General features: G+C 40.2%; 1 protein-coding gene across 1 annotated transcript; it reads right to left on the bottom strand.

The window, feature by feature from the left end:
- Positions 1-1,084: 1,084 nt before the first annotated feature.
- On the bottom strand, positions 1,085-26,517 carry C1H12orf50 (chromosome 1 C12orf50 homolog). The gene is made up of 11 exons (XM_074983994.1): positions 26,407-26,517; positions 25,703-25,826; positions 19,406-19,564; positions 14,061-14,138; positions 13,814-13,942; positions 8,695-8,805; positions 7,447-7,554; positions 4,858-4,965; positions 4,353-4,556; positions 2,718-2,810; positions 1,085-1,250 (listed from the first exon to the last, which is right to left on the bottom strand). The coding sequence occupies exons 1-11, from the start codon at positions 26,416-26,418 to the stop codon at positions 1,225-1,227; spliced, it is 1,152 nt and encodes a 383-aa protein (XP_074840095.1). The 5' UTR covers positions 26,419-26,517; the 3' UTR covers positions 1,085-1,224.
- Positions 26,518-26,855: the final 338 nt, after the last annotated feature.

Genomic DNA, 26,855 nt, shown 5'->3' with positions numbered 1-26,855 from the left:
CTAAGTGCTGGTGTGGACAGCGTTCGTTGGTAGGAGAAGCTCTCCTGCTGACACAATTTCTGCCACTCCAGGAGGTAGAGTAATTACTTTGACAGGAGAGCTCTCCTGTTAGCATAGACTTTCTGCACTAGCAGAGCTACAGTGGCCCACCTACATTATCATAGCAGCTCTGGAGTAAACTAGCCCCAAGTAATTACAAATGGAGTTTTATAGTTGACAGTGTTTTAAAACGCAGCAGCACCATTGCTCTTGTGCCATATGTGTTCACTTATCAGGGAGCCAGAAGGGTTTTTTCTGTTCCTGCAGAAAAGCCTCCTGTCCAAGAGGCAGTAGCTACGTCAATCAAACAATGTGTCCATTGACCCAGCTACACCTACAGTAGAGGTTAGGATGACCTAACAATGCTGCACTGGGAATGAATTTTTTTTCACCCCTAAACATAATGTAGCTAAGTCAAACTAACTAGTAGCTGCGTACCAAGCATTCATAAAAATAAAATAGATTTTGGAATGCAAAAGACATTAAGGGTCTGATCCAAAGCTTCCTCATGTAAATGAGAGAGTAAGAGATATGTGGATCAAAACTGGGAATTAGATACCTAAACGCAAAACTTAGAGGCCAAAATAAAGTGCCACAGTGGGTCCCACCTTAAATCTCCTACTTCGAAGCTATTCCCATACCCTGTCCTGCCAGTCAAGACTGTCTCTGACTAGAGTCAGTTAGTATTTCACTGAAATCCCTCTGAACTGCTGCTCAGCTTTGCTAAGTCCAGCTAGCCACATCCATTCTCCTCATTAATTATGTTCCACACCATTTGGGCAAACAAAATGGAGGGAGGCATTCAAGGATCTTTTCTCTGAAGATATGAAAGCTCTGGCTTACCATTAATCTGTATTTTACAGCCAAAATCACAGTTAAAGAATGACTTGAATAGTCCAACTTTCAAACTACGTTAAACTTCACCAATATACTGAATAGACTGCTGACCTCATAAATATACAAACAGTACGTAGGTTTTTTAATTTTCATTTTTATTAGTTTTGAAACCATACAGTATACATGTCCTGCATCTTATTTTTAGAATTTGCATTTTATCATCTTTGGATCCAGGGTGAAGCATGTGATAACCTCATTCCGTGAATTTGCATTTTTATCAGTTTTATTGTAAATTGTATGATGGATTGTGCTTCACTTCTTCATTTTCTCAAAGTCTCTTTCTCTATTTTATTTGCTTCCATTTCTTCTTGGATCTGTAGTCAAAATACACAGCACTTTTTTACATAATTTATACTTAAAATCTCCATATGCTTTTAAAGACTTATTCCATGTTTGAGCATTTAGAATTTATAACAGTTTATTACTAGAAAGAGACAATATTCACTCAGTATAACTAACAGATTTTCAAAATGCCACACAGATTTTTCCTCAGTACATTCACAAACAGATCTATAAGCACTGTGTGAATGCATGTGTGCACATAGACCTTAAAAATCCACATCACATACAGAATTTATGCAATAACATTTGGGAAAATGTGGGCATCTTTGTACACAGAAAATCTTGAAGGGCAGAGATTATTTAATGACTAGTCACCCCACCATGCACTGGAAAGACTAATTCAGTTAGGGACTTCATTTCCAGCACTTAAAAGCAATTCATTCACCAGGTCTGTGGGTGTCTGCAGACTCTTTAAAAGATATCTTCTGACATTGGCCATCGTGAGGCTCACATAAAGCTGTATGCCCCAGAGGAAGACACGGCCTGCAATTTCTGTAGCTGGGGACTATGGCAGCGACACAGAGAGTCCACAAGCTCCAGAGCTATATTGCCAGCTGTGGACTGGGAAGGACTCTAGGTCTGGTATAAACTCTGTAGTGAAGATGTACTGAGTTAGGTTTCAATTCAGCAAAGTACTCAAGCATATGCCTAACTTTAAGCTTAAGTAATCCCACTGAAGAAAAGAGGACTACTTACGTCCTTTCAGTTGGGCATGTGCTTAACTACCTGGGGGCACAGAAATCTTAGAAAGCAAAGAGGGTGAGGAAGGATGCCGATTGTGATGACAACTTGCTATGGATTTTCAGAGTGGACTGGGACATCCTGCATTCACTGAATCATCCTCTACTGCTTTAGCTACAGGGCTTTGTCCTGTAGCTCACAGTTGTTGGATTCTCATTAAAGTTTTCTTTGAACACACAATTAAAAGGGAATGAAGACCCACACTGTGGTAATGTGGATTGCATAATCATACTATTTTGCCCAGCACTGCAAGCCAATAGCTGTTCCATACAGTAAAAACAGAATAGTAGCTGCCGACTTAAGAGCACTGCCTTCTTCGTGGTGGGGGTGGGGTGGAAGGTGCTGGTCCTCACTTAGCTCCATGCTCTCTCCCCCTAACCAATCCCATGTCTGGGGCTGGCAAGGTGCTGGTACTCAGTACCGGGAAGTACCAGCACAAAAAAAACCACTGCTTCAGAGGAAGTCACATATCTTGCCAAAAGTGGGAAACCATGAAATATTGAGTAAAAGGAGGTGGTCTCAAAACAAAAGGGCAGACAGCTATCTCAGATTTTTCAGTACCCCTTAGAAACCAGCAGTCTTAGGATAGGTGCCTAGGTTAAAACATCTTCCAAATTCTAGCTGGAGAGAGAATTAAAACAGATGTGTCATTATTAATATAGTCAAGTGTACTGAAAGTAATGCTGTCAAACAGATACCTGAATGGACTTTTTCAGATCTGGAGTATGTTTTTGTATGTGGGCTTCTTTTTCTCCATGCTGGTGAATTATAGGATGCTGCAGTCCATTTGTCTATAAGGACATATACATCTGGAGTTACATTTTCATTTAGAGTTCTACTACTCAAGTTACAAAAATGAAAGCTACAGTATCAACTGACACATCACACACCGTCTCCAAACTATAAAATAAGTTAAACTTTAAACAGAGACTGGACCACAGCAGCTAGGGTGTAAATTCTAAAGTGCGCCAGCATGTTGGGCACGAACTGGTTTGGATGGCCCCTGCTGGCGTGCACTAAAAAACCCCAGGGCATGTTCGCACCATGTCAAACAGTACTACATCAAAATGTACTGGGGAGCTTCTACTGTTCTCCACTAGATTCACATGAAGCAGACAGCGCACAACATGCTGGCACTCATACAAATTTACACACCAGCCAGTGGGGAACTTTTTTTTGCCACTGACCCACAGGAAAAAAACAACTGCAGACCACACACAGCCCTGTGAGGCATGTCAGCATTCACAGCTCCAGCCCCATAGGGGGAACACGAAGGCTCAGGATGGGACCAGGTAATGAGCGGGTTCAGAGTGTAGGAGGAGGCTTGGGGCTGGAGCAGGGAGCTGGGATGTGGGAGGAGGTGAGAGCTCCACATGGGGTGTAGGCTCTGGGGTGGGGATGAGAGGTTTGGGGTGCAGGAAGGGGCTCTTGGTGGGGGGTGGATGCAGAGTCTGAAACAGAAGTAGTACGTAGGAGGGAGGTCCAAATTTGACACTTTAACACTTGATATGAACAGCGACATCAAATTACCTCCCGCATTACAAGGACTGCATACCTTCCTTTGACGCTCGTAATTATCTCAGGCAAGACACTTAACATCCCGCCTCTCCTCATCACTTTCCTTCAGTCCTTGATTTGTCAGGTTTTTTACAATTTTTTTTTGGACCCCTGTACTTATAGATGCCAGTCTGTATTGGAAATGTGATTGATCTGAAGAAGTGGGTCTGTCCCACGTAAGTTCATCACAGAATAAATCAGTTTGCTAACCTTTAAAGTGCTACATTTCTGCTGTTTTGTTTTGTTAGAACACAGACCAACATGGCTACCTCTCTGATACTGGGACTGAGGTGTTGAGGTTGGGGTGGTGGGAGCTGGGAAGGAGCTGGGGTGTGGGCAGCAGTTCCAACCTGGAGCTGGGGCACTTCAAAGTAACTGTGGGTGCGCCACGGCTAGATGCGTGCCAGTACTTCAAAGTTCAAAACTTCGGAGTTGCCGGGGGGGGGGGGGGCAGGAATTTGCTTAATGAAGTGCTGCATATGCACAGCAGTACTTCATTAGCAAACTCCCAACACCCTAATTACCATTCTTCCTTCAAAGGAAGGTGGTAGTGTAGACACAGCCTCACTGTTTTTCAATGATGGAGGAGATACCATAATTCACGGTAAATTATTCCAGTGGTTATTTAATTTCACTGTTAAAAATTAATATGCTGTATTCCCTGTGTGAATTTGTCTAGCTGATTATACTAAACTGGTGGACTTGCACTGGCATAACTGAGGCCCTTGACCAATTCTATGGACAATCTTCTTCGAGGCAATGAATCAGAAACTCACCTGTAGACAGATTCAGCTTGGATTCTTTGGTAGCACTAACATTACTGTAGGTCATATTTGCTGATTTTCCAGGTTCTGGGGAATTCAAGGAAGTCTTTCTCCCAGTCGCTCTTTGAGATGGAACATAAGAAGTATTCTCAGCATCTTTGATTTGATCATTTTGTTGGCAATTTGCTTTACCTTTTGGGTTTGAAGCATGCACTGCTGAAAGGGGAAAAACAATTTTATGCTAAACTTGCCAGATGCTAGTCAACGTTTGATAACTATGTCAGAACAAAAGGCACACAGAGTACGTTAGATGATATTTTGGAGAGAGCCTCCCAGATCAAAGTTGGACACTTGGGTATAGGGGCTTGCACTAGCATTGTAAAAGCAGCTGTGGGAACAGTGCTTTCAAGTTGCAGCTTGGGCTGTACCTTGGGTTTGGATTCCTAGAGAGTGGGTGAGCTTCTCCGAACAGGGGATTAGTAACTTACAATTGATAAGCACAGGATTCTCAAAATACCTTTGCCTGCAAACATGCCAAATGAATTTTTGGGTTCTTCAGAAACCCATTTCTTTTTCTTCACTCCTTTAAAGTGACGCTTCTTTACTGGCTCATTGTGATTCATTGCTAGGGGATTAAAATTACACAAACTTATTTTTTGAAAAAAGCACTTCATTTGATGTGCTTCCCTCACTAAAGTAGGAAGGTTTTGTGGTGAATTAAAACTAGAATAACTTCTGCACGTTTTATACACACACTATAGTGGAAACAAACCTGTCTTTTCTGTGCTAAAGCCTGATTCTGAAAACATTATGGTAAAAATATCAGGAAATATCATCCTTCTGGGTAAAATTATAATGGTGCCAAAAATTCTGGTGATGATTCTGTTAGAAAAATGTTCTCAAAATTTTGGCAGCAAACCTCAAATTCATTTTAGGAAACTATGCAGTGAGTACATAACAGATATTTTGAGCCCATATTCTGGTTCAAAAGATGTGAATAAGAAAGCCAATATATCTGAGTATCTGAGCTCAAACAATATGTATTTTAAGGATATCCTCTCTAATCTGCACATACGTTTTAATATAAGCTTGATCATAAAGTTTAAGTCCCTTGTGTGTTACACTCACAAGTGAATTTTATTCATGTTGAATCAAAACACAACACAACAACTACATACTGTGAGAAGGAATAAACTTGCATGCAACATATACCTGACCCTCATATGTCCCTGGCCTTGTCCACCAATTGGTCTAGATTAAACACATGTTTATGATGCTTAACATATGAAAGAAAAGTCTCCCTCTGTGCTTACACCAAGAATAAGGAGACTCAGTTTGGGAAAAACAGAATCTTACATCCTGCAAAGCATGACAACTAGCAAGCTCTATGATACTATGTCTAGGGCCCAATCAAATTCACATCCATGAAAGATGTGTCGTGGACTGTGAAATCTGGTTTTTTGTAAGCTTTTAGCCTGTACAATACATATTTAACTGAGAAGACCAATCTTTCTCAAACTGGGGGGTCTGACCCAAAAGGGAATTGCAGGGAGTCTGAAGATTATTTTGAGGGTCACAGTATTGACACCCTTCTGCTCCATCTTCAGAGCTGAGCAGCCAGAGAGCAGGAGCTAGCAGCTGGGTGCCCAGCTCTGAAGGCAGTGCCTTGCCAGCAGCGGCACAGAAAGAAAAGTGACCAGACCATACTGTGCCACCCTTACTTCTGCTCTGCCGCTGGCAATGGTTCTTTCTTCGGAGCTGGGCTGTCAGATAGAAGCCACCACTAGCCAACTACTGAGCTCTGAAAGCAATGTCACCACAAGCAGCAGCACAGAAGTAATGGTAGCAGTACTGCAATCCTCCTAAAATAACCTTGCAATCTTTCTACAACTATTTTTGGGTCAGGATCCCTTCTATTAAAACACCATGAAATTTCAGATTTAAATAGCTGAAAGCATGAAATTTGATTTATTTAAAGCCTGTGGCTGTGAAATTGACCAAACTCAACTGAAGTAGGTAGGGCCCTATCTATGTTCCCTACTCCACTACAGGAAGCCAGAGCTTTGTCTGGTCTCACTTCCAGATGACCAGCTTAAGCATTGCTTTTTGCTCCTACCAGGGCTGGTCTATATTAGGGGGCAATGTCAAACTAAAATATTCAACTTCAGCTATGTAAATAGCACAGCTGGAATGAATGTACCTTAATTCAAGTTACTGCAGTATGCCCAGTGTGGGGAGTCAATAGGAGAAATGCTCCCATCAGTTCCCCTTACTCTTCTTGCTCAGGTGGAGTACTGAAGTCAAGGGAGAGTGATCAGTGGTCAATTTCGTGGGTCTTTACTAGGCCTGCTAAATCAAAAACCAGGAGATTGATCTCTGCTGCCTCAATCTCACGGTACGTGTGGACAAGTCCTCACAGCAGGACAAAATATAGGAGAAAATGTTTACTTCCACTTCAATGTATGTAGGCAGTTGAATTACTTTTTAACCTACCAGTGAGATATTACCAGAATTTTGTCTTATTTTTTACTTCAACAACAGAAAAATAATAAGCAATATATTATTTACCCATAATAATCATATAAATTAAAAACCAATATGTCCAGATGAGGAAATGTTTATGTTTTTCCAAACATATGCTGGAATCCTGCAGTGCAAACTATGGCCCCAATTTAGTGAGGTACTTTAGCATACGTCTCATTTGAAATATGAGAGTAGTTCTTAGATTTAACCATGTGCTCAAGTGCAGAGCCAAATCAGAGCCTTTTTCTGGTATTCATTAGGGGCCCGATTCTATCAGATATTATGCTCCCTCAATTCTAATTGATGCTCACCAGGAAGTGATCACCACCTCTCAGGATTAGGTAAAAATAATTAGCACTCTGATACTGGTCATATAGATGTCAAAGGGAGCAAGACTCTCCTAACCCAGTAAAAGCACTTTCAGCTTTAGTCTGATGAAAAGAAACCACATTGTTCATGGTACTTCACCACTTCGCTCAAAAAGCATCTGTAACATAACAGATATTTAAGTGTCCAATATAATTACAAAGTAAGCAAAAATGTTTTTCCAAAAATTACAAAACATAAAAATAAAGATTCATACCTTTCATATCTGAATTTCTGGTTGTACTTAATTCTTTTTCTGCAGTTAAGGTTTCATTTTGCTTCCCTCCAATAAATATGCTCCTTTGTGGTACATAACAATCACCCCCTGGAAAAAGAATTATGACGTATCACTAAATTATAGAGACATGGTATGCCCTCATTTTAAGATAAAATTGATTTTACTGTGTTTAAAATGCAGAATGCAGCCTTTTTGCATAATTCTTTTTTTGCATTTTATTTATATTAGCTTTTGGTTAAACTCATATATAACTGTAAGAATGTAAACATCAAAAACAAACAGAAAGCTGGTATATAAAGTTTATGTAAATCATATATGTGAAATATGTATTTAACATTCTTTTAGTTCATACCTCTCAGTATGAATGTACATTTCCACAAGTAATTATTCTTTCTGAATTATCTCTTGATTAACTAAACACAAAACCCCAGAACAACAGGAAATAATGCATAAACATAAAAACAAACACATATATTGCTTATAATACATACAGGATTCAGAAAAGAAATAATGTCATAAAATTCTACCAAAACCTTATTGTTTCTGCTATTACTTATGTCTGATACCTTTCTGAGAATTTAACTGAATTTTGGCAAGAAAAATGCAGTAAAACTGGTCTATCTGCATGTCAGTAAAGCATCTGACACGATACCACAAGGAGAAATATTTAACTTGAGGGTATGATGCTTCAAATGACAAGGAAATAGCTAATGCTAGGTAAATATAAATGTTGACATATCCAGGTTCATCCTTAATGACTGAAATCGTATGACTGCACAGTCCCATTGAAAGTAGGCACAACAATCTGCCCAAGTGGAACAGCTTGCAGGACTGGGGCCTTAGTACTTTCCCAGCTTGTCTTCTGGTAGCATCTCAAATTTAGCAATTTCTGAAATTTTAGTGTACCTGTTATATCTGACTGTCATGCTTGTTTAAGGTGATGCTGTGTGAGCTTCTTTGCAACTAGGACAGCTCTAAGAAACAATATATTTTGGATGATTAAATTAAAACTCAACTGAGTGGAGTTAAAAAACTATAAATATTTTCTTCTTTGTGCTGCTGATTTGGGTGGAATCCAGATACAATGGCAATAATTTTTATTGCCAGCACAGACTGAAAAAACTTCACAGAAAATACAGAAATAAATCCTACAAAAGGTATATTTGGAAATTATTTTATCTATCACAGGATATTAGACAATGAGAAAGCATATGTTAAAGTAATTACCTCCTTTTTCAAAGGCACCATGGTCAGTCCTGGTGTTACCATCCAATGAGGCTGTTACCTCTCCTTGTCTTCCTATAATATCAAACTTTGTTGGAACTGTAATACCATCACCTAGAAAAGCAGCAGAGGGAATTTTTGGCATAGTTATGTGAAGTCAGTGTATCTGTGATAGCTAAATAAATTTGAGAGGGTATGCAAAGCTAGCACTGTGCAACATGGACACTTTTGCACATTGATTGTATGGACAGATACCTCAAAGAATTATGAACAAAACATGCATGAGTGCTTAAAGGATTAACACAATGAAATCTCAGGGCATAAAGCTGGCGGCAACCCCCTACCTGACTGCTCAAGAAATACAAAGTACTAAAACTTTTCAATTGTTCTGGTGAGCAAACTATGTTTACTGCTATCAAAACAAAACAGCAGTCCAGCAGCACTTTAAAGACTGACAAAGTAATTTATTAGGTGATGAGCTTTCGTAGGACAGACCCATTTCTATAGATCATAGCCGTACCAGACCAGACTCAATATTTAAGGCACGGAGAACCAAAAACAGTAATCAAGGTAGACAAATCAGAAAAATATTATCAAGGTGAGCAAATCAGAGAGCAGAGGGGCAGAGGGGGTGGGGAGAGTCAAGAATTAGATAAAGAAAAGTATGTAAAAGAGCCCCTATAATGAGCTAGAAAATTCCCATCCCAGTTCAAACCACATATTAATGTGTCAAAATTGATTTAAGTCTGGATTTCCACATACAATGCTTCCACAACCGTGCTCAAACTGACATACACAACACTAATATTCCACACGAGGACAGATTACAAGCGATCAGGAATACCATCCCTGATGTCATCACAGCCAATCTGGTGTCTGACCTCTCTAACTTTGTTCTCACCCACAATTATTTCTGATTTGGGGACAATTTATACCTCCAGATTAGTGGAACTGCCATGTGCACCTGCATGGCCCCACAATATGCTAATATATTTATGGCTGACCTGGAACACAATTTCTCAGCTCTCGTCCCCTATTAACCCTCCTCTACTTATGATACATTGATGACATCCTTCTGATTTGGACCCATGGTATAGAGACTCTAGGAGAATTCCACAGAGACTTTAACAATCTGCACCCCACCATCAATTTATGCCTCGACTACCCCACGCGAGAGATACATTTCCTGGACACTACAGTACGAATCAAGGATAGCCTGATCAGTACCACATTCTACCGGAAACCCACTGATCACTATACTTACCTACACACTTCTAGCTTCCATCCTGCACACATAACTAGATCCATTGTTTACAGTCAAGCCCTTAGGTACAATCGCATTTGCTCTGATCCTACTGATAGAGACCAAAAACTATAAGATCTTTAACAAATATTCATAAACCTGAATTACCCACCAAGATAAATAAAAAAAAAAACAAATCAACAGGGCTAGACGAATACGCAGAGATCAGCTACTCCAAGATAGGCCCAGAAAAGCCAAGAACAGAACACCACTGGTCATTACCTACAGCCCCCAACTCAAACCATTGCAACGCATTATTAAAGACCTACAACTGACCCTTAATCAGGACGCCACACTCCAGAAGGCCCTAGGTGACAGGTCTGTTCTCTCCTACAGACAACCTCCCAACCTTATGAGGATGCTCACCAACAACCACAGTCTGTACTGCAGGAACACCAGTCCTGGAACTTTTCCTTGCAACAAGGCCCGTTGCCAACTTTGTCAACATATCTATTCTGGAGATACCATCACTGGACCTAACCAGATTATTCACAGAATCACGGGCACATTCTCATGTTCCTCAACTAACATCATATATGCCATCATGTGCCAACAATGCCCAGATGCTTTGTATATTGGACAGACTTCAACCTCTCTTAGACAAAGAATTAATGGGCATAAACCAGACATAAAAACACTCCTGATTCACAAACCTGTCAGCCAGCACTTTAATGGAGTGGGCCATTCTGTTAATGACCTGAAAGTCTGTGTTTTACTGAAGAGGACTTTTCACAGCAGTTTGGAAAAAGAGACTGCTAAAATATCTTTTATATTCAAATTCAATACATTAACACGTGGTTTGAACAAGGATGGGAATTTTCTAGCTCATTATAGGGGCTCTTTTGCATACTTGGCTTAATCTAATTCTTGACTTGCCCCCCTCGCCTTCTGCCCCTCTACTCTCTGATTTGCTCACCTTGATAATTTTTTTCTGATTTGTCAACCTTGATTACCTTTTTGGTTCCCTGTGCCTTAAATATTGAGTCTGTTCTGATGTGGCTATGATCTGAAGAAGTGGGTCTATCCCACGAAAGCTCATCACCTAATAAATTATTTTGTTAGTCTTTAAAGTGCTACTGGACTGCTTCTTTGTTTTGATAGTATACAGACTAGCATGGCTATCTCTCTGTTACTATGTTTATTGCTATATTCATTTAACTTTTAACAGAGAGGTACCTGTGTTAGTCGGTACTCCAACAAAACAAAACAGCAGAAACGTAACACTTTAAAGACTAACAAAATGATTTATTTGTTGATGAGCTTTCATGGGACAGACCCACTTCATCAGCTGTCTAATACCTGTTTTGTTTAATTTAACTATGTTTATCGTATAGCAAACATATTTAGTTGTGCATATGATTAGCCATTTCATTTCACTCTAATTAATTTAATTCTACTTGTATTCTTTCTTTCTGTAAACAATGACTAATCATCGGTATATTTTTATTCTTCATGACATATGGTCAAAATTCAGACCTAGGAAAGGAAGCATCTTCAAAGGCTGTGATTGCTCCAGTCACCTGCCAAATCCACAGAGTTCATATTCCACAGACACATCCACAGTCAGAGCCTGGTAGGTAGGGTTCTACGGTGGGAACATGGGCAATATGGTCTAATAAATTCCCTGGCTTTTTCCTTGCACAGGTCATGCCTGGTCCTAGCAGGAAAGATCTGCTTACGGCTTTTGGGGCCTCAGTGGCCTTTTCTACAGTGCCTCTGGAAGCAAGCCATCCTGTATGGGTCCACAGACATGGTAGATTGGCTTGTGTTAGAGGTCTAAAAGTACCAGTGTAGACATTATAATTCTTGCTGAAGACTGGGCTCTGAAGTACTGTCTACACAGCTCTTTTTCGAATGCCACCATGAGCCTACACTAACAAGTGTACAGGCCCAGCTGGGAGGCTCACTCCCAGATGCAGTGTAGACATTCCTAGTGAAGTTAGATTATGAGTCCAAGTTAGAGCTGCTTTTGCTAATGAATATCATAAATGTGAACAGAACCTGATTGCACCTTACAAAGTATAGTGACACACTATGATGTTCTTAACTGAATTTGCTATGTCACTATAAACCTTCCTTACCAAAGATGTCACATTGCTTCCACACCACTGTCTCTGAGTTAATCATTGGTTTAAGGTACCTTTCTGCTAATCTCTCCTTAAATGTTACCCTTTCTACTTTTATTAGTCATTTGGTGCTGCTTCATTTGATTTATGTACTGTAAGTACATGAAGAAATGTAGAATACGTGATTCCTGGGAAGTGGTAACACACAGAGGCATCTTCGACAGAAGTCACTATCAGATGGGATTTCCTGGCAAAACCTCCGTCGACAGATTGAATCTACACACACCAGCAGATTGAAAGAGAGCAATCCATTCTGTCGACAGAGAGCAGCCAGATTGCCCTGCCCTGTCTCGACAGAACGGCTGATGTGAAGCTCTGCAAACAGGGCTGCCCAGGGAACTGGAAGCCCTGTCTGTCAACAAAAGGGCCCTGGAGTGTCTACACATGTATTGTCGACAGGAAGCTGTTGAGAAAGGTGACAAAGCTGAACATGGAGAGGTATAACACTGCCGGTGGATATGCTGGGTTTTGTCAACAGACTGTCGACAAAGCACATTTTGCATGTAGACACTCTGTGGGTTTCTCCAACAAAAGCCCAGTTTTGCCACGAAAACTCTCTCATGCAGATGTAGCCACAGGGTATACAAGAGAACAACTGCAAGAGGCAATATTATTGTTACTCAGTTCATACGATAGATGTTTATGAATATAATCTATGGTATTTCTAAGGACTTAAAACTGTGATATCTAAGCCTTTGAATTCCCATTAGAAATACCTCCTCAAAAGTACTTTAATAGAAATACCTCTGCTTCCAAAACAAAATTGAAAGGATATCATGCAGCGAAACTATTTTTCTCTCTCTTTACTCCTATTAAAGAGGTTAAATTGGTAAAACTTAAAGGACAAAAACATCACCCTTTTACCAGACATTATCTCAGATTCTCTCTATCTGAACCAAAATAATATACTCGCGTTCACTTTGTAGTTCTTCACTGTCGTTCACTATCTTCCTTGTTCAATTTTCTTTATATGTAATTGTGTATGGAGATGGTTATCCAGGAAGGATTCCATTTTGTTGTAAACAACTTTATGACAATAATTAATGTGTTACGGACAATAACATCTTGCTTCTTTCTTAAACACTTTAATAGCCAACACTCTAATTACACTAATGCCCTGGAGTGTTCAGAGCATAAATCACTCTGCTATGAAGCAGCAATACTATCACCTATTACAATAACAAAAGGTGGCATTGATTTCTGTTGGCCCCTGGTTAGCGAGGAAAAATAAATTAAAAAAAAAATCTTGCATGGGATAAATGTTCACTACTTCATGTCCCTTTAAGTTCAGTTGTGTTGTCAGAGGCCCATCAGCAGAGATTGTAACATTTTTTTTTCAAAAGATAATGGAAGACAAATTATGGCAGAGATGGATGCCATGGAATTTAGAAAATACATGATGTTAACCCTTCGTTCTACTCAGTTGACCTGGCCTTATTTCATCATGCTGAAGTCAGTGCAGGCATCCCCTCCTTCATCACCATACCTGTGATGTTACCATTTAATTTAAAAAGTGACAAAATATTTCTATTAATTTTATTTAATTAATTTTATTATTTCTATACATTTTATTTATTTTATCCTCTCCTAAATTTTCAAAACCTAATATTGGGATCTAAACTGCGGGACGCTGTTTTTCTATGAAATGACATATATATAAACATTACCCTTAAACGTGAAAGAGTTACCTTACCACTTAAGTACTTGCCTTCCTGTAAGTCTCTGCCAGTTTCCATGGGTTTCAATAGCTCATTATCCAGTGCAGAAGACGTTGTTTTCGCAGACTGGTTCTCCTGAGGACTCTGAATTCTGTAATATTCTCCTACTCGTGTCCCGCAAAAGAAAGAAAAAATATGTCTTTACTTGCATTGATCATTTAAAATATCAATATAATTACTAGTTATAGTAATATTTTAAATGAACAGTAATTAGATATTTACCAGATTTATAACACATCTCTTTTATTGCTTGTTCTTCCTCAACGTCTGCCAGAGTCTTTGTCAATAAATGAGAGGCATCTATAGGAAATATTTTTATAAGAGAACTATAGCTGAGTATAGACACTTCAGGATTTGTTATTACACTATTGACAAAAATAAACAATTTCATTATATAATGAAATAACTTCCCCCCCACTTTCCTATCACTAATTTATCTCAGCACCCTGCTCTCTGGACAGAAAAATGATTGTTTACCGACAGATACTTTCATGACCAATATGGTATTAAGGCATAGGCACCAGCTTCCCCTCTAGCAGGGGGGCTCCACCCCATACCACTGTCTTTTCCTGACCCTGACGGCATTCCACCCCTACCCTAGCTTTCACCATTCCACCCCTTTGAGTGCTCTGCAACAACTGATTTTTCTCCATGGGTGCTATAGCCCCAGAGCACCCACAGAGTCTCAGTTACAATGAAAGCTAATATTTACTTTAGAAGGTGGTTAAATATAACAAAGACCTTCCTTCAGTCCTCTCAAACAGCCAAACAATCACATAGAAAAGGAAGTGAGCTTGAGTAGACAAATTAATTCTTGAATGACCTGTTCCCTGCATCTGACGACGCGGGTCTTTGCCCATGAAAGGTTCTGCTCCAAAATACAGTTAGTCTATAACATGCCACGGGACTTCTTGTTGTTTTTAAATATACAGACTAACTCAGCTATCCCTCTTATACAGTGCCCTGACATGTTGATTAGTAACAGAGAGAAAGCCGTGCTAGTCTATGCACTATCAAACAAAAAAGCAGTAAAGTAGCACTTTAAAGACTAACAAAATAATTTATTAGGGGAGCTTTTGTGGGATAGACCCACTTCTTCAGACGATAGCCATACCAGAACAGACTCAATATTTAAGGCACAGAGAACCAAAAATAGGAATCAAGGTTGACAAATCAGAAAAAAAATTATCAAGGTGAGCAAATCAGAGAGTAGAGGGACAGAGGGGGAAGGTCAAGAATTAGATTAAGCCAAGTATGCAGAAGAGCCCCTATAATAACCCAGAAAATTTGCATCCCGGCTCAAACCATGTGGTGTGTCAAATTTGAATACAAAAGAGAGTTCAGCAGCCTCTCTTTCCAAAGTAGTGTGAAAATTCCTCTTCAGTAAGACACAAACTCTTAAATTGTTAACAGAATGGCCCACTCCATTAAAATGTAGACTACCTGGTTTGTGGATCAGGAGTGTGATGCTGGGGTGCAGATTGTTAAAGCCTCTGTGGAATTCTTCTAGAGTCTCTATACCATGGGTCCAAATCAGAAAGATGTCATCAATGTATCTTAAGTAGAGAAGGGATAATAGGGGACAAGAACTGAGGAATTGTTGTTCCAGATCAGCCATAAATATATTAGAATATTGTGGTGCCATGTGGGTGCCCATAGCAGTTCCACTAATCTGGAGGTATAAATTGTCCCCAAATCAGAAACAATTGTGGGTAAGAACAAAGTTACAGAGGCCAGACACCAGATTGGCTGTGGTGACATCAGGGATGGTATTCCTGATCACTTGTAATCCATTTTTGTGTGGAATATTAGCGTACAGAGCCTCTACATCCATGGTGGCAAGGATGGTGTTGTCAGGAACTTTTCCGATGTTTTGTAATTTCCTCAGGAAGTCAGTGGTACCTCGGAGATAGGTGGGAGTGTTGGGCAGTGTCTACACTAGCCCCAGACTTCGAAATGGCCACGCAAATGGCCATTTCAAAGTTTACTAATGAAGCGCTGAAATGCATATTCAGCACTTCATTAGCATGCGGGTGGCCGTGGCACTTGAAAATTGACGCGCCTTGCCGCTGCGCGGCTCGTGCCGACGGGGCTCCTTTTCGAAAGGACCCCACCTACTTCGAAGTCCCCTTATTCCCATGAGCAAATGGGCTGAAACTGGAGAAATGGGCTGAGGTAAACAGGATGAAGTTTAATAAGGACAAATGCAAAGTGCTCCACTTAGGAAGAAATAATCAGTGTCACACATACAGAATGGGAAAGGACTGCCTAGCAATGAGTACAGCAGAAAGGGATCTGGGGGTTACAGTGGACCACAAGCTAAATATGAGTCAAGAGTGTGATGCTGTTGCAAAAAAGGCAAACGTGATTCTAGGATGCATTAACAGGCACATTGTGAACAAGACACGAGAAGTCATTCTCCTGCTCTACTCTGCGCTGGTTAGGCTTCAGCTGGAGTATTGTGTCCAGTTCTGGGCACCGCAGTTCAGGAAGGATGTGGAGAAATTGGAGAGGGTCCAGAGGAGAGCAACGAGAATGATCAAAGGTCTAGAGAACATGACCTATGAAGAAAGGCTGAAAGAATTGGGCTTGTTTAGTTTGGAAAAGAGAAGATTGAGGGCTGACATGATAGCAGTTTTCAGGTATTTAAAAGGGTGTCATAAGGCAGAGGGAGGGAACTTGTTCTTCCTTGCCTCTGAGGATAGAACAAGAGGCAATGGACTGAAATTGCAGCAGGGGAGGTTCAGGTTGGACATTAGGAAAAAGTTCCTAACTGTCAGGGTGATCAAACACTGGAACGAATTGCCAAGGGAGGTGGTAGTATCTCCATCACTGGAGCTATTTAAGAAGAGGTTAGATAGATGGCTTTCAGGGATGGTCTAGAAAATGCTTGTTCCTGCCATGAGGGCAGGGGGCTGGACTCGATGGCATCTCGAGGTCCCTTCCACTCCTACTCTTCTATGATTCTATGACATCTTTATGATTTGGACCCACGATATAGAGACTCTAGAAGAATTCCCCAGCGGCTTTAACAATCTGCACCCCACCATCAACTTATGCCTCGATTACTCCACGCAAGATATACGTTTCCTGGACGCTACAGTACAAATCAAAGATGGCCTGATCGGTACCACACTGTACTGGAAACCCTTTGATCGCTATACTTACCTACATGCTTCTAGCTTCCATCCTGCACACATAACTAGATCCATTGTTCACTGTCAAGCCCTTAGGTACAATCGCATTTGCTCTGATCCTACTGACAGAGACCAAAAACTACACGATCTTTACCAAATATTCATAAACCTGAATTACCCACCAGGAGAAACAAAAACAAATTGACAGGGCCAGGCAAATACCCAGAGACCAGCTAGTCCAAGATAGGCCCAAAAAAGCCAAGAACAGAAAACCACTGGTCATTACCTACAGCCCCCAACTCAAACCACTGCAACGCATTATAAAGACCTACAACCGACCCTTAATCAGGATGCCACACTCCAGAAGGCCCTAGGTGACAGGCCTGTTCTCTCCTACAGACAACCTCCCAACCTTATGATGATTCTCACCAACAGCCACAGTCTGTATCGCAGGAACACCAGTCTTGGGACTTTTCCTTGCAACAAAGCCCGGTGCCAGCTCTGTCCACATATCTATTCTGGGGATACCACCACTGGACCTAACCAAGTTAGTCACAGAATCAGGTGCACATTCTGATGTTCCTCAACTAACATCATATATGCCATCATGTGTCAACAATGCCCAGATGCTTTGTATATTGGACAGACTTCAAACTCTCTTAGACAAAGAGTTAATGGGCACAAAACAGACATAAAAACACTCCTGATCCATAAACCGGTCAGCTGACACTTTAATGGAGTGGGCAGTTCTGTTAACAACTTAAGAATCTGCGTCTTACTGAAGAGGAATTTTCATACTACTTTGGAAAGAGAGGCTGCTGAACTCTCTTTTATATTCAAACTCGAGACATTAACACGTGATTTGAACCGGGATGCAAATTTTCTAGCTCATTATAGGGGCTCTTTTGCATACTTGGCTTAATCTAATTCTTGGCTCCCCCCACCCCTCTCCTCTCTGATTATCTCACTCTCATAATTTTTTTTCTGATTTGTCAACCTTGATTACTATTTTTGGTTCTCTATGCCTTAAATATTGAGTCTGTTCTGGTATGGCTATGGTTTGAAGAAGTGGGTCTGTCCCACGAAAGCTCTCCTAATAAATTATTTTGTTAGTCTTTAAAGTGCTACTTGACTGCTTTTTTGTTCCATAATAGGCTATCTGGGGATGCACTGACCATGTTCTGCACATTCATAAGACACTTGGCTAAAGACTTGCATACACAAGAAAGTGTCATCGATATCATGATTTGGTTTTTCAACCAATTTAGTTGATTCAGTACACACCTATGTGTATATTCTTATTTCAGCTTAATTGTGACTTAGTGCAATAGACCACCTAAAATAAGACTGCATGGGCTTGTCTACACTTGCCCCCCACTTCGAAGGGGGCATGTTAATCAGGGCGATGGAAGATTACTAATGGAGCGCTGCAGTGAATACACAGCACTTCATTAGGCTAATTCTCCCCCGTGGCTACTTCAAAGTGCTGGCATGCATATAGCCGTGGGTACTTCGAAGTGCCTTTACTCCTCAAAATTCGTAATCTCCTGTCACCCTGATTAACATGCCCCCTTCAAAGTTGGGGGCAAGAGTAGATCCAGCATCTATGTAGGGTTGAGAGAGAAAATAGATTTAAATTAAAGTGATGCAACTTTCTCACACAGACAAGACCTGAGGCTGTGACCCTAGTGGCCCTTGGTTGAATGGTTGTATGCAACTATATGCAAATAACCTCTTCAAAAACAGTAAACACACGTTAAGAATAGGGATAATTTCAAAGGCAGATGCAGTCCAGGAGGTTTTTGCAACTCATATAGAATACCAAGAATGGAAATACTTTTAGAGTAGATAGAACCTGAAAAAAATTAAATAGTCTCTGAATTGCTGAAGATCATTTAAATTGTCAACCGAATGCCACCTATCAACAGTTAATATGTCTCTTGTTAAAGCAAAAGCACAAAATGAAAGCAGCATACTGATCAAAACTGTACAGTGAAATATCTAAGGGGGAGAGGAGGCAAAAAGAACCTTTTCGATTTTCAAATGATCATTTAAAAATTACAGAAGGAGCCAAATTAAGTCTGAACATCTTTGAACTTTGAGAAAGTTTGAATCTGTATTTGAATTGTGCCACTTGGATTCATTTTGAATGAATGAAAAAAGATTACTGGAATTTTATCTGTATGAAAAAATAGATATTAGATATTTTGAAAGTTTATTAATGAGAGTCTACATTTACTGTGTGTTTTGTACAATAAAATAAATATAATTATGAAATTATTTGCAATGAGGTTATTTCCAAAGATTTGACCTCTTTCCTCAGAAATGGCATGATTGTTGAAAACAGCCAACATCTGTTGGCAAACATTTTGCTAAATGTTTGAGAAAGTCCATTTTAGTTTCAGATTTCAGGGAATTAGTCATATTTACACTTCTCATCTTCCTCCTCTTCCTCTTCCTCCTCCAGACTGATGTTTATGATCAGAGGAGGGTGAATGGGTCTTAAAATGCTTTCTTGATGCTTTAGGGGTTCTTGAGAGTGGGCAGGATGCAGAGTTCCTTCTTGAACTTCCTTTTGGAGTGTGGCACCTATAGGAAAGTACACGAAGTTCAGTCTGTTAATAAGGCACTAGAAGATCAGAACCAAGTTGTGATCTGTTCATTACACCCTTGAAATCATATTCAGACCTGACAAAACCACAACTTGCCAAATTGTGTCTTTTAGTCCCAGTACTGAGAAGGAGGTTGGCAGAAATGTGTCTCCATAGTAGAAGGAACATGGGACGATATAATGACTCAGGGACATAGAGTGCCTCCCCGAGATTTTCAGCATGAAAGGACAACACCTTATTTCACCAGCCCTAAGCAGGGAATAGCATATAGTCCTTTCAGTGGCTAGCACTCTCTTCTGATGAGTGAATGTATGGAGAAATATAAATAGACTCACCTACTTCTGCCCTTGCCTTGGGAAATATCTATACTTCCAGGGATCAGACCCAAATCCTCCTTAAACTGCACACAATTCTATCTGGCTTGGGCCTAAACCCTAGCATCTCACAGGAAAAGGGGCTTTAAGCCTGAGGCTTGGACACAAACTCCATTGTTTTGCACTGCAGATACAGCTCAGGCCTCGTACCCCCAGATATGGGTCCTGAATTTGGGTCCAACACTATCTCACAACCCAATGGGACAATGTCCTTTGTATTTTCTATCCCAAGAATAGGCAATGGACTCTTTGGAAACAGAACCAATGCTCCTGAATCAAATGCAACTGCTAGCAAATTAAAACATTATTACATTAAGTTATCATTGTATTTTTTTGCAAATTAGTATACATTAATTTGTTTATATACTTATTAAAGTACTTTATAAAAATCTAGAGTGATACATGAGTCCAATATGAATTAAGGATTCATCAAACCTGCATGGTTTAAGCACTACCTACAACTCCCACTGAAATTTTATTCTACTGACTTCATCATGAGCCCAATATCTTTAGCGTCCACCTCGATCCAGATGATGACCTCAGTCAGTAGGGTCTGTGAGACATTCTCTGACACCACCCCATTCTATGGAGTTAAGTTGTTCTTTAATATTTTGCCTTAAGGTTACAGTAATTTTTCTTGGTTAAGAGATTCATAAGAGGGACATTGAGGTCTACTTGTAAACAATACAACCTACACCACAAAATACAAACTTGTATACTTTAAGAATATATATGAAGTAGCTTTGGCTCCAGTATCTGGATGTGTACACATGGGAATTCCAATCCTGAAGGCCTAACTCAGGCAAACCTTCATTAAATTCAGTAGGAGTTTTGCTTTAGGGAGTGTTGAAAAAGAACTAGCCATTATTCCAGAAATAGTGTGGACTTCTAGAAATCAGAGAGTGAAAGAGAAATTGTAATTAAGAAGTATTTGCTTGACATATTTTCTCCCTACCCCCACCCCCACATGTATGGCCTGAAAGGCTTAATTGAAGTCAATTAAAGGGGAAAAACACTTGAAAGTGACTTGCACACAGTATTAGAATTTTGTTAACTGACACCAAATGAGGGCCATTTCATATATATGTAATTTAAAACTTGCATGCATTGTTGTGGACCTCTGCTTAGCTTAACGTCCCATCATAGACTGGTGGTGACATTACTCCGAGCAAAGAACCTTTTTCTTTTAAAAATATTCTGTAGGTTTCTAAACTTCTTCATTATTTTATCAATAGTAAAAATAATAAACATTCTTGGGTAAACTAAAATATGAAATAGTAAATATTTATGAACATTGGTTTTTGTGAACATTTTACTGCTCCTCCTTTCTAATCTGTTCTTCACTTTCTACGTTCATCACCGCTGTTCTATGTGTTAAATCTCTTCCCCACTTCAGACTGTCTATTAAATGAAGGCAATAGACAGAATCTAAAATTTATGTCTACTTAGCTAGCCTGTATGATGCAAGGACAGAAACCAGTTCTCTCTTAGTGTATGTGTTCACTGTATTTTAATTTCTGGAGTAGCACATGCTGGCTTCGTCTATACTAGCAAGTTCTTTCAAAAGATTTTTCAAAAGAAGGGGGCTTTTTCAAAAGATCCTCTGGATCATCTACACACAAAAAAGCATTCTTTTGAAATTAAATCGAAAGAATGCCATGCTCCTTTCAAAATGGCTCTTCCCTTTCTGTTTCAGGAAGAGCACTTCCTTTAGAAAGCTTCTTTCAAAAGAAAACGTGTGTAGATGTGCCATAGGTGCTTTTTTCAAAAGAGTAGTCATATCACAGAATCAGAGAATCATAGAATACTAGGACTGGAAGGGACCTTGAGAGGTCATCAAGTCCAGCCCCCTACCCTCATGTCAGGACCAAGTACTATCTAGACCACCCTGATATACATTTATCTAACCTGTTCTTAAATATCTCCAGAGATGGAGATTCCACAACCTCCCTAGGCAATTTATTCCAGTGTTTGACCACCCTGACAGTTAGAAACTTTTTCCTAATGCCCAACCTAAACCTCCCTTGCTGCAGTTTAAGCCCATTGCTTTTTGTTCTATTCTCAGAGGCCAAGAAGAACAAGTTTTCTCCCTCCTCCTTATGACACCCTTTTAGATACCTGAAAACCACTATCACGTCCCCCCTCAATCTTCTTTTTTCCAAACTAAACAAGCCCAACTCTTTTGGCCTTTCTTCATAGGACGTGTTCTCTAGATATTTGATCATTCTTTTTGCTCTTCTCTGGATCTTTCCAATTGCTCCACATCTTTCTTGATATGCGGTGCCTAGAACTGGACACAATACTCCAACTGAGGCCTAATGGGGCCTGATTTTTCAATCCCTGGTTTGTTCTTTTGAAAGAGCAGGTCACTCTTTTGATCCACTTTTTTGTGTGTGGATGCACTCTTTCGAAAGAAGTTCTTTTCGAACAGATCTTCCAGAACAGCTTCTTTTGAAAGATCTCTGTAGTGTAATCATAGCCATGATGTTGAGCTGACTGTGAAAGCTGTGCTTCACATCAGGAAAAAGTTTGCATAGCTTCTAACTCTCTGGCTCACTGTAAATATGAGGCAGTTGTGAAAAACAAAACATCTCATTGGGAAAAGCCCACCATTAATCAACATCTAATCATTTGCTCCATTACTGAACTGAATCTTAACATAAAAAGTTTTCTACTCATACCCAGAACCCCACTTTGAAAACATCAGTGGTCTCCCAAAGACCAAGAGATGCTATAAAACATATGCAAGAGGATGAGCTCATTTTTATTAACATTTAGTAGGTTATCTCCTTTGAATTTATAAGTGAGAAATTTTTAAACTACCCTCATCCTCCTCAGATGTGTACATTAGATCATTTGTATCAGGACTGTGAGAAGAATGGTCAGGAGTCACCAGGAAAGGAGAAAATGTTTGATTATTTCTTTCTATATTAAGGTCAATAGATCATTCCCGCAGATGCAATGGATGATTTCAGATATTGTTTTAAAAGGCTTATCCAATTTGTGCGTATCTGAGCGTGTTGGGAGTACTGAAAAAGAAAGAGTGTAACTGCTGCCCACACAGTGGCAACTCACTAGTCATGTATGGTTAAGTAATGAATCATGGCTATGCAGTAATGTATAGCACAGCTTGAGCCTCTCTTGTACAGCACTCTCTCATCCACAACATCTGTAACCTGGCATTTTAATTAGCTGGATGACCACCTACCATGGGTGTAGCCAAATTTTCCTTGGCCCCCTAACAGTGAAATTCCTTTTATCTGGCCTCTGATGGTCCAAAAATCCTGATGGTCTGGCATGTCCCAAGATATGCGTGCCTCGAAATTCACATAAGTTGTGGGGCTTGGGTGATGGGTTGGGACCATGGGAGTGGGGGTGAGAGGTTAAGCCTGATGTGGGTTAGAGCTGCAGGGGAGCCGGGGGGGTGGAGTTGAGCTGCGGCGTGCAGAAGTTGGAGCTGGGGAGTGTGGGGGAGATGAAGCTAGAGATGTGTGCAGGTGAAGAAGCTGGAGACACTTGGGGGTGAAGAAGCTGCAGGAGCTGGGGTGCTGAAGATGTGTGGAGGTGAAGAAGCTGCAGGAGCGTGGGATATAGAGAGGAATCCGGGGACGCGCAGGAGTGGTGAGCCACAGCTGGGTGTGGGGGTGCTGAGATGCGACAGGGGGGTTTGAACTAGGACATGGGGGTTATAGTGACATCCAATAGTCTGGGAAATTTGGTAATCTGGCACCTGTCTGGTCCCAGACATGCCAGATTAAAGGAATTTTACTGTAGTTTGTTTACAGCCATCAGTCCTGGCTCTTAAGTGTTCTGTGCTGTTATTTAGATGTAATTTCCCCAAACTGTCTTCTCAGACTTCAGTAAGCAGTGGAAGTGTTGCTAATGCTGCTAGGTAATATTGACCCCCTGTGGTATGGCAAATTCTCTCATTCAGCACTGATCAGGTCCAAGGGTGGCAGAGTAGAGAGGTTCAACCTGTACATATTCTTCTAAAATTGTGACTTAACAATGCTGTGAAGAATGTATTGTATGGCTTTAAAACTCAGTTCATGTGTTTGAGTGAAGCTCTGAATATACCTCACTGTCAATGCAGGTACCATTATGTAGTTGGAAGTGGAGTGGACGAGTGGGTGTCAGTAAGGCCCAAAGCTTTTCAGAGATAGTAAAAAGTGGAGGGATTTCCTATAATACAAAATTTTTAAACTAGATTTGACAGCTTATGCACAAATAACTGCCTCACATGGCTGCCATTCAGTACATCAAAGATACACATTTTAATATGTAAAATGTTACAGTATATACTTTTCAGTTGTGAGACAAATGGATTAAATTTTGCTACAGAATACATCACCTTTAATATAACTGTTACCTGGAGAAATTCCTAACACAATAAAAATTCTAATGGCAACCCTATTTGAACATAACAATAAGCAGTTTACTAACCTTGAGCTCAGATCATATTCCACCCAATACGCAATGTTTTCCTTACCCAGAAAGGTATTATATCAACACTACAAGCCAACACATTTTTAGCATATCTATTCCGATGTCCATACTGTAATAGGATGGGGTTTCTGAGCACGGCTAGAGAAATCAATTCAGGGTATCTTTGCTTAAAAACCGAGCTACTCACAGTCCCAAGTTGGGATTTTTTTCTCACTAAGGCAAATCCACCCAGCCACAACAGTACTTCTGCCAGCCCCCTGGCCAGCCAGAAGCCATACAAGCAAACCCACAGACTTCTCAGCCACTATATGAGCCCAGACCAACAACCCCCAAAATTCAAGTGAGGGGCTTTTTACACTTGTTTCACCAAACAGCACACAGATTTTTCTGGACCCCAAAGGGCCCAGCCCCAGACCCTGGTCAATATTTACCTGGATTTTACTCAAAACAACACACTCCCCAATCCTTTAGATCTCAGTATCTAAAGATTTATTAATAAAAAAGTAACAACAGGGTTAGACAGAAGAATTGTTAAAGCAATACTTTATGTGTATTAGTCATAACTACTGATGCAGGCCAGCAGTGATATTTGCTGATACTTAAAAGTCTCTCAAAGTTCATTTCAGATTACATAGATTCAGTTATCAAAGTATTATCGATCCAGCCTGCTCGGGTCCACATGCTGGCACATGGACCTTTGGAGACCAAAAGACAAAGGATCCAAGATGGACACTGCTAATCCACAGCATGGCTCTCTCTCCTTTTTTTCAGGGACCAAGCCCTTTCTTCCTCCCACAGTCCATTGAGAATCCACCCTCACTGACTCAGGTGGGCTGTTGTGGCAAACTGCCATTGGATGAATCCCAGGATACAGTCTCAAATTTCTGAAATAGACCTGTTCCTTTGTTTCAGCCAACATCACTTGACCAGTGGGCTGCATCCCATAGACAAGTCCCAAGCATCTGGAATGTGGATTCAACCTCTGTACACTTGTTTATAGTTCATTCATCCTGGCTGGGGCTAGGTTCACACCTTCTATTGTGAAGCTTAGCACTCAAACATTTTCTACCACAGATACATCGCTAAAATCTGTAACTTTACCTACATACATGATACAGACAAGTGAGTAGCACACATGGATTCAGGGCATCTTCAGCTTTCATTAGACACCTCACATGACCCCCTTAGCACAATATTTAAGGTCAATAGCCATACTGGGCATTAAAATGGCTTTCAGACCCAATATAAAATCTGATCATGTGACCCCATATTATTGAGAAAATATGTTTACTCACTGATAGTAGGTGGCAAAAAAAGTCCATTTATATTACGAGGTTTGCTGTGATGGAAGACACAACTGATCCTCACACAACCTAAAGGTTGTGTTTCCCAGAAACATGAAATACTGTTGTATTTTTGCTACAGGAAAAAATAAAAAGGGACAGTTTTCAGATATGATAATTATAACAAACAACAAAAACTAATTCATTAGTACCATATATCAGTCTAAAAAGGAGAAACATGGTATTGTGATGAAGGTATAGGGCTAAGACACTTGGGTCTTGATTCTGATCTTTCACAACAGCATATATTAGGAATTCATCACTGAGACAAATGGAGTTGTAAATAGTGTGAGATCAAGATCAAGGTAATGTGTTCTACTCCTGACTCTGCTACAGAATTTCTGAGATGCTTAGGAAAAAAAAATTCTGACATTCCAAATTCACTTAATTTTTGTGTCCTGTGGCTTGTCTGTCTGAACAGTGTGGCAAACTGGGGTGGAAATCTACTTCACATTAGTGGGCCATGCACTAAATGGGAACAGAAAATGGATGTAGAGAACTTTTAGTGTGTTGTAGCAGTGTCTACATGGACAGCTAGTGCAAATCACACTAAAGCAAAGTACTTATTCCCTGACCTGCTGTGTACTCGCTGTTCATTTAGACGAGCATTTGCGTTACTTATTTGTAAAACAGGGTACTTCACAAAACTTACATACCTGTATTTCCATATGCCTAAATCCACAAAGCTGATGTGAACATCTTCCCTCTCTCCACAATGAGCACACAGTCTCGCTGCCAAGTGCTTTTTCACAATGACGGAATCGGCATTTGGAACCCTAACACAGAAAAAAGGCAAGACAGAGTTGTATAATGGGAGAATCCCATTGGTCAGTAATTGGTTTATATCTTAGTCTGTAGCACAGTATTATTGTTGATACAACATATCTGCAAACAATGAAAAAGTTTTAGGACCTGATTCACCAGTGCTAGTGCAGCACCACTATGTCCAGGTCTGCCACACAGGTGAAAATCCCAAGCCAGAAGAAAGTGACAACTGTGCAAATGAGGACAGAGGAGCCCACTGGCCTCAATGGAAGTGCTACTGATTTATGCTACTATAAATGTGGGGGAATCAGCTCCTTACTGTTACATGAATTATGCCGTG

Source organism: Carettochelys insculpta, chromosome 1, assembly GCF_033958435.1.
Source record: "Carettochelys insculpta isolate YL-2023 chromosome 1, ASM3395843v1, whole genome shotgun sequence".
In the NCBI taxonomy this organism is placed as follows: Eukaryota; Metazoa; Chordata; order Testudines; family Carettochelyidae; genus Carettochelys; species Carettochelys insculpta.
Note: the sequence above shows the minus strand (reverse complement) of the source record. Positions and strands in the feature narration are given on the sequence as shown.